This window comes from Daktulosphaira vitifoliae, unplaced genomic scaffold, assembly GCF_025091365.1.
Source record: "Daktulosphaira vitifoliae isolate Bord-2020 unplaced genomic scaffold, ASM2509136v1 Scaffold_2, whole genome shotgun sequence".
NCBI lineage: Eukaryota > Metazoa > Arthropoda > Insecta > Hemiptera > Phylloxeridae > Daktulosphaira > Daktulosphaira vitifoliae.
This window is the reverse complement of record NW_026099573.1, coordinates 28,480,155-28,489,488: the sequence shown is the minus strand read 5'-3', so window position 1 is coordinate 28,489,488 and position 9,334 is coordinate 28,480,155. Positions and strand designations below refer to the sequence as shown.

The window sequence follows — 9,334 nt, the reverse complement described above, 5'->3', positions numbered from 1 at the left end:
TTTCTTGTTATCTATTTCCAACGATGAACAATTTGAAGACATATTTTGGTCGCTGCGAAAAAAGTTAATTAAGTCGATTACAATGTAGTACCTTACTATTGTGATAAGGTTTCACTTCATTCAATTTTATTGAATTGACAATTGATATTTATTTCAATTGCACCAACTTGGTCACATGTAATTTACACTGTCTGCTCAGATTTAAAATGATTTTCTAACAAGACGACCAGGCTTTTAGGAAATTAATTAATAAACGATCGTGGCGGTAGTAGCCGTCCTCGAAGGAATTTAAATAGCCACCGGTCATTTAGATAGGCCTTGATCGTATTTGCATAAAGTAAATGCTTATCTGCCGACTACTGACTGACTTTATGTCAACGCAAGTCATCCAAGACATATAATATTAACCCTTTTGAAACTATTCCCTTGACCGAACCATTAATACTCGATTAGACCAATCTTTAATCTATTCGTATAATTTGTCTGTTTTAAAAAATCGATCGATTTTACGATCTGTAAACATGCCGATCACCATAATAAATTGATGCAAAATCCATTCCAATTGATTGTTTTAACACGATTTCCATATTTGATATTCGATGATTAAATATAACCCCATAAAAAGTAAAACTATGCAGAGTGATCGATTTATTATAAACCACTAGATACTGGTGAAATAAATACATTGGAAAGAAACATTTTTTGATTTCTTTAGCTACATATATTTCTCGCTTTATTAGCTATTAATTACATGTAAGGACCATCCCGTATAACTTAAAGGGGTGTCAGTTTTTTTTAAATGGTAACATGCATATTTAATTAACTTATAAAATAGAAAGTTATCTAATCAAGACATTGACTGGAAAAAATGACTTTTAGACCAGTATAAAAATGAGAATAACTTCTGAAGTACTGGTCCAAAAGTTGTTATAGACCAGTAATTTTCTTAATTAGGTAATTTTCTATTGTATAAGTTTATTAAATATGTACGTTGCCATTTAAACAAAATAAGTTGACGCCCCTTTGGGTTATTTAGAATTATTGTAAAAATTCATAACTGATGAATCAAAAACTATATGAAACTAAGAGAAACCAATTTTTTTTTCCAATATTATATTTATTTTGCGAGTAATCGAGTGTTTAATGATAACCCGATCACTCTGTACAAATATGTTTTTAATTTGTCCATCAAAACTTAAATCAAAAGTGTACAGCGAGGGGTGTTTTTATAAAAGAGAAGCAGTACATATTTTTCAATTTTTATTATAAAACTGAAAAAATGGGTGAAGAATATCTAATTGAATACGACAAAGGTATTATTTCAATTCAAAACCGTATTAATACATTTATTAAAATTTGATTTATTAAAATCTTCCTATCAAGTTCAAACAATCTACATGTATAAATATATCGTCTGTATTCAGCTCAGAATAAAAATTCAATTATTTGTTAACTTAAACTATGAATAAAATTACTGACTTACAATTACTTTTTAATTAATTCTAAATATAGAAATTACACCGAAAACGTAATTAATTGGTGGCAAAAAACGATAAATTGCAACAAAAAAAAAAAAGACAATTTCACCAAAACAATCGAACCGCTATGTTGTTTTAAGACAAAAATGGTTATTAATAACTAAATTTGTTTTGCATAAACTTTAATATATCTCCTAATTTTTCAGTGAAAAAATGTATATTCGTACTTGAAAAGAAAAATATTCGTCACTTCTAAATTACACACAAGTAAAACTGAACAAAATTCATAAACTATATGAATTATAAATGATTTTAATCCACTGAGAAATGTGTTATGTTTTTTACACTTGTGAACCGTTTGACAGAAATAATATACATAGGCACACAGTTGCCGTATACGAACATAGTGTTATATTGAGTAATAAATAAAATGAAAATGAGAAAAATTGTATTTTAACCGTTAAACGTTCAGAGCGGCCTTGTTTTACACACTCTATTGCCGCTGCAGCTCAATGAAATAATGCATTATTAACGCTTAAGAGGTAATACTGTGTCGGCCAAAAGAAATAAATAATTTAAGCGGCCCTGAACAAGATTGTGTTTTCTGCGAAACTAAGTCGCACACTGTGCGCTAATAAATTATTGACTAACGGTGGAAATTACTATTTGCCTCTCGACCGATTTTCCTGAGGTTGTCGTTTTCCTCATAATAGCATTCAAAAGCCGTATGAAGATCGCTGCGTTTTGCGCGGGCTAAATTCGAGTTGGGCGGCCGCAGATCCGTTCTGGTATAGCCGGCGTCCGCGTGGTCCGACAGCGGCGGCCGATGTGCCAAAACAACCGGGACGCGGCCGGTGGCGATACCGGGTAACCGGCAGTTGTGTAATACCATTGGCCAGTAGGCGGCGTCGCAAACCCCGCAGTCTAGGCGTGGCCGCAGGGACGAAACTCGCACACGAACAAATGTAACCCCCGCACGTTCATGGGCATACACATATATACATGGCGAACAGAAAACTGACGCACGCGCGGCGACAGTGCCACCCCCAGAGACCGACGGGATTCCGGATCGCGAGGATTTCCTCAGTGAGTTCAGTCGCGCTCTCCCATCGGGACAACTAGTCAGTTGGCGGTCTAGTTGACGGGTCTTCTATACTCTCTGTGCTTTTCGTCGCTATTTTCGCGTGACAATACGACACTTTCGTTAAACTTCGAAATTTAAATACCTTCGTGATAAATGTTCATTGCAATAAAAAAATAGCGACGCAAATTAATTTTTTTTTTTTTTTAAGCTAATTATTTACAAATTTATAATCGGTTAAAAATTGACGGGCGGTACACAAGTTGTCAGACACGTCGTATAGGACGGTGGGCCCGGAAGGCATCACGGTGGTGTCCACGGAAGAAGACGGACGGACGGTGGCCGGCGTCGGCTACTGGGCGGGCGGCGCGACCGGCGGCGATGCAGACGCCGTGGTCGCGGCACCATGGCAGTCCACGTTGGGTACATTGGGTGGCGGTAACGGTGCCGGTGGCGGCGGAAGTGGAGGTGGTGGTGATCTAGATCCCGTGGCCGCGTGGGGCCGTAAGCTGTACCCGGCGCCGGGTAACCATCACCGGAATGCCGCTGCGGCCGGTCTGATGTTCGGCTTGCACCACCACCATCAGGACTCTGGATCGCCAGGTTTGTCTGGTTTACACCATCACCATCATCACCACCATCATCATCAAGTCCGCGGGCCCGTTACCGGACTCAAAGAAGAACCGCTTTCCAATTCTCAGCTATCCGTTCCGAGATCTTGGATGCAACCGTCCATTATAGACCAAAGCAGGTAATTAGAAAATGAATTATTAATTTTGCGATTGAAAACATAATTTCAGTTAAGTGGCTCATCGATTAACCCGACCTGAAAAATGTATTTAAACAACTGTTGGTCAGTGTCGGTAAAAGCCCGGCCCACGTTTTTTATTAAATAATTATATTTTTAAACATTTTTATACATAAATATTAACTGTTTATCGCACATCTTAATTAGAAACTAGTTTTATTAGAAATTAAATAATGAATTTAACTTATAATTTATAAATTAGTTTAGCTCCCGAAAAAAGTAATTGTTATAAGAATTTTAATTTTTTCATCTACTACATTATGAAACCTCATCATATTTTTTTATATCGAACACAAAAGACTATAGATAGAAAATGTTGATAAAAATTGATGAAAAATCATAAATTCAAATGTTTAAAAATATGGGAACTTAAACCTATTTTTTAGGAATGGTCTATAAAGCCATAGTCCATTATAACACTTTAGTGTTCACACTATTGAAAAATATTAATTTAAACAACTTAATTAATTTTAATTTTACTATAATAATTATAGTAAATATAAATATAATTATTATATTTTATTAGTTTTTAAATTATGTTGGCTTAATTGTGATTAGTTATTGAACTTGAATACAACATGAATATATAAAAATGTTACGAGCATTTTTTTTTATTAAAAGAGATATTTTTTTAAATAACTGTTGGCAGTATTATTTTTTATTTATATTTATTAATAAGTGTAGTAATACATCAAACTCGCTAATATACTTTCAACCTTTTAAAACATTTATTTTTCATTGAGTATTTGAATACTATTTTTTTTTTGTTTTATGCGCAACATTTACAAATAAAAAAAAAATCTATTAATGTTTACTTACATTTCGGTTTATGTATTAATAATTAGTATAAAACGACGCTCTTACCAAGTAATTGAATAAAGTGTATGCCGGTTTGTTTTGGCGCGACGGAAAAGACGATAATATGATGCTATTAGAAGAACGAAGTTTGAATAAATAACGAAAGAGAAATATTTTTTAGTAACTATTAATGGGGAATAAAAATGGACTATCTAATAAATGACCGAAATAAACAGTAATGACTTTTTTAACGCTAGGAAATATTGAAAAAGTTTCGAAAGCACAATTAAGATTAGTAAAATTGATTCAAACAACAGATCTTTAATTATATCGAGTACCCAGAACTTATGAGTTAACAGTGACGCGTTTATGTAGATAAAATACTACTTCGCCTCATTATTACAACCCTAAAGTTTTAACTTTTTTTAATTAAGCAACTTTTAAGAAAATTGTGGCTATCATTTGATGTTAAAAAATTTGACAAAGGGATTTTTAAAGAAGTCTAACAACATCATGCAGAACAAACTTTAAGTCTAATCCAGATAAATACAACACACCATTACTGTTCGCCAATCGTTCCTTTTTTAGCATAAAGAAAAAAATTGAATCGAATCTGTCATAACGAGAAAGTGGTTACCCCGAGCGCTATTGATTATGTAAACAAGTGAGTAGTACATCTCGCAGGGTTTGGGTGTATTCTCTGGGGGTTCTCGCTCATACACTGCACAAACCGACTTAATACAGTTTTAACAGTAAGCTTCTACTTTGATAAAAAAAAATCTTTTTCTTTTTTGTCGAAACACCTTTACCTGTGGGTTAGGTGTGTTTTCCTTGTAGTACGGCGTTTTGTATATGCAACTTAGCAGCTCCTCTAAGTTGTTATTATTAAAATAATTTTACACGCGAAACACATTATCACTGAAAAATAAACCATTGATTAGTGTAATGTTATATAAAAAAACTATAAAAACGATTCGTTTGTATCTTAATCGTTTACACGTAAATTAAAAATCACATCTCGAATAACAAAATACATCAATTTTGAAACGTTCAAACATTGAAAATAACATTTCATTTTGTATTTAAATATTTTTTTCTTCATAAAAATAGTGGAATTATTATTTTATCTCTAAATTTTATAGAATAAAAGAATTTTTTTTAATAATTATAATACTAAACTATGTAACCTAATGGACTGAATGTAAAAAAAAGTTTTTCCCGCTATAATGAAAATTAACAACAGCATTCAATTATTATTCTAAAATTCAATTTAACAGATTTATTTAAATAATAACGAATGAGTATTTTTTATTGGCGCGACAGTGGTAAAATTATATTAATTATTAAAAATACAATTTTTTATAAAATACAAATATTACATAACTTCTATTTAAAAAAACTTTCATTTGCAAATGAAATTTCTTTACTAAAGCATTTCAAGGCGTTATTTTCATTATCATATTTTATACATGTCATTTGAAAACTTTGAAATGCTATTTCAATCATTTTCCATATATAATTTCATATGATTTATTGTGTTTTGTGTATAATTTTATTTTTAGGAAAATCATTTGTTTACTTATTAAAAATAAAAAAGAGCGTTCGTTTCATATTTTTTAAAGAAGTTCCACGCGTGAACTTTCGTCATTACTCTCTTGAGGATTAAAACAATAACATTACGCTTAGTTTTTTGTCTTTATCGCCGTCGAAAAACGCTGCAAACAATTTTGAGATTTATCGAAATCATCTTCTTGATTTTTTCCTCTTTGGAAGATACAAAATAAAAAACACGCCATTTCAGTGCAACAACGTACAACTTCTCGGACCATAAAGCTTTTAATTTTTTATGACACTACATCAGCTATGAAGCGGCGAATAGTAGTTTAATTATTTCGGACAACAAACTTTCTACATTAATAAAATAACTATTGAAAACTTAATCAACATCAAACAGGGCTATACTTGAGCTTCCGATAAGCGCTTTGTACTTATCAACCGATGGAATGACTCTTACCGAACCGCTAAAAATATAGAAAAAAAAAATAATCCTTTCAGTTCAATTAGGTCAATTGCTTTTAAGTTCACCAAATAAGAATTTTCGTTGAGAACTTTGTTATTTTCTTTCAGTCAAATACTTTTAATATGAATTAATGAAAAATAAACGCTGTTATATGTAAGTGTACTTAACTTGTTAAAAGTTTAAATAATAAACACAATTTGAAGAAACGCGGAAAACATGAATTTTTTATAACAGAACCATACTCACATAATAGAATTGAAGTAGTTAGAGAAAAGATATAATCAAGTTTTATTTTTCTGAATACTTTGACCACAGTTCTTATTCTTTAATGTTTAGAACACATTGTTACATGTGACAGGAATTTGGCAATTTTCCTAGCTAAGGTTGTAATTACAATGACATACCATACACTCTATAAATGTAATTTTTTTTTTGTTTTTAATTACGTGGAAATGAGTTTTATGTTCGTAAATTCCATAAAACATATTCATTTTTTTTATTTACAATTACCCAACATGAATTATGTGAAACGTCATTGACAATAATTATAATGATGTTAACTACACGCACGTTACAATGTAATCGATTCGATTATGTCGGACAGTAGCGTTGATGGTTTTGAGCGGCGTTGGCTCTTAATATTTTATGAGTAAAAAATAATAACAATAATAGTTCATAAACAAACGAAAAATAATTGTCTACATAAATAACGGTGGATTGTTGGGGTAATAATCGCAGGCACCTTTAATAACAACAACAATAATGTATCGTTGATACTATTAATATTATTAGATTACACTGAAATTTTGACGTTGAGTAAACATTAATTTACCGCAAATGCAATGACAATAGAGTAGGACGAGCGCTTATACGCAAAAAACGTTGGCAAAAAAAAAATAAAAATAATACAATTTCCATTTACGCGTAGAGGTAATGCAGAGACGGTGGTGTTTAATTCCCAACGGTGCCAACTATGGAAAAACGAGTGACGACAGTTCCAAATATTACAATAATAATAATAACCACCGCCTATGATAATAATCTATGCTCATCAATTGCTGACGGCCGACGACATCGATCATTGTTGATTTATGTTGAAAAACAAATAATTTTTTACAGAATTAAACTACACCATAATAATATCAATTTGTAAAAAAAACAGAATATAAAAATTCAACATTTATAGTACCATTCAAAATGTCCAATAAAAATATTACTTTTAAATGAAACTAATTATAATTTATTTGCGTTTTTTTTTAACTTACTTTGGATAGCGATTTTTTCTGTTAAAATATCGACAATTAATGTTATTGGCGATAAGGGGAAAATAGTTGTGATGTCGAAACTAACAAATTTGTGTTTTTCTTTAGCATTGGCGTATCCAGAGCACATTTTGAAAAACAACCTCCGAGCAATCTGAGGAAATCCAATTTCTTTCATTTTGTGATTGCGCTATACGACAGGTCTCAACAGCCGATCGAAATCGAACGGACCGCATTCATAGGATTCATCGAAAAGGATCAAGTAAGAGTTTTAAATTTTTTAGAAAAATTGCACGTCATCCTGTACAAATGTACTGAACCTTTTACATAGATGCGCGGAGAACGTGTTGTAGCTGTAAAGTAGGGGATAGAAAAACAGGAATAAATGTTTGATAGCCCTGTTTTCACTTTCTTCTAAAAGTATAATCTTAAATAAAATAAAAAAGTGTAAGACATTATAAGGTGTACATTTACAGAACATTGTTGAAAATTTAATCATTTTCGCGTTAAACGCCGTAAATCAATACTTCCGAATTGGTTATTAGTTTAAAACGGAATAGAAACGTTATGGACATTCCATACATTTAAAATATGCGAAATCGGGCAATATCAGTTTATTCTATTGTTGATATCTAATGGGGAAAAAACAAAAGAGGCGCTAGCCACGTGCAAGACACGCGACTACGTGTTCTTCAATGATCGTTTCGTTGTCCTACAAAGCCGTTTAAAAACCCTTCCGGATTTTCCTATCCGGATGTAAATTACACTAATGAATATTGCGCGATAGCGTTTTAACAGAGCAAAGCATCTCTTGCACAATGACGCAACATTCGAATTATTCAAGTTCTTAGCAAATAAAAATGTGTTGACAATATCGCTTGTTTACAAAGTTGTTCATTTGCATTATTCAGTTTTCAATAATTTCAAGTAGAGAAACAAGAAATCAAAAGTATCGAGTCAATGTGTTTTCGCATGTTGTTCGGAATACATTTTGTATTATGGACATTAATCATTAATTATTTGTATTCATTCGTAATTTGTAGAACTAATCATTTTACATAAACGATAGTAGATACGGGTCTAAAAAAGGTACATCGCAGTACACCTGTTAAATATATTTAGTCAAAAAAAGCGATGTACTTATTTCACAAATAAGTTATGAAATAATTTTATTTAATCACCTATTTCGTTTCCCTTCCTTATGAGTAATTAAAAATTAGTCCTCTTCATTATTTCAATTATTATTTCATTATTTATTTCAATACGTAATCAACGCAGTCTGAAAAATAATACATTTATGAGCGTGTAATATGTTACATTTAATTGCATTTACTCGATAAATTGATTTTTGATCTTTAAACATAAAATAAGCCGATGGTTAATAATGTTACATTTGCAACAAATCGTACGAGTGAGGCATACGATGTTTTTACTATAGCAATGTTTTGGTGTTTACTAATCGAAGTATCGTGTTGGTGTTTTAATTACAGGAATCCGAATCACAAAAGACTAACAATGGTATTCAGTACAGACTACAACTGCTGTACGCAAATGGTAATTATACCATCCTGTTATTGGCAATTGTTTAATCGGCTAAGGTGTTTGTTTTATGATTTTAGGTGTACGGCAAGAGCAAGACATCTACGTTAGACTTATTGACACCGTTACCAAGCAGGTAAGTCAAAAAACTATTCCCTCGGGCGCGGGGTGAGCCGAAATATTGTTATTCTACGAATTTTGATCCCATTGAAAAATCTCGTAACTCGGGTTCTCGGTAAACGGCACGGATAAACATGGATTTTAATCTGGACCGTCGACAATGGTTTTATTTGCGTTTAATTCCACCGGTTCGGGGGTTCTTTTTCGTTTATTATTTTATTGTTTGAT

The 9,334-nt window shown here is 31.9% G+C and overlaps 1 protein-coding gene across 1 annotated transcript in view; it reads left to right on the top strand.

Annotated features, from left to right (window-relative positions):
- Positions 1-2,557: 2,557 nt before the first annotated feature.
- Positions 2,558-9,334, top strand: part of LOC126898398 (transcription factor collier) — a 33,943-nt gene continuing 27,166 nt past the window's right edge. The window contains exons 1-4 of the mRNA XM_050672393.1: positions 2,558-3,310; positions 7,556-7,709; positions 8,938-9,001; positions 9,067-9,122. Coding sequence (XP_050528350.1) covers positions 3,120-3,310; positions 7,556-7,709; positions 8,938-9,001; positions 9,067-9,122 — 465 coding nt within the window. The 5' untranslated portion in view covers positions 2,558-3,119. The remainder of the gene's footprint in view (positions 3,311-7,555; positions 7,710-8,937; positions 9,002-9,066; positions 9,123-9,334) is intronic.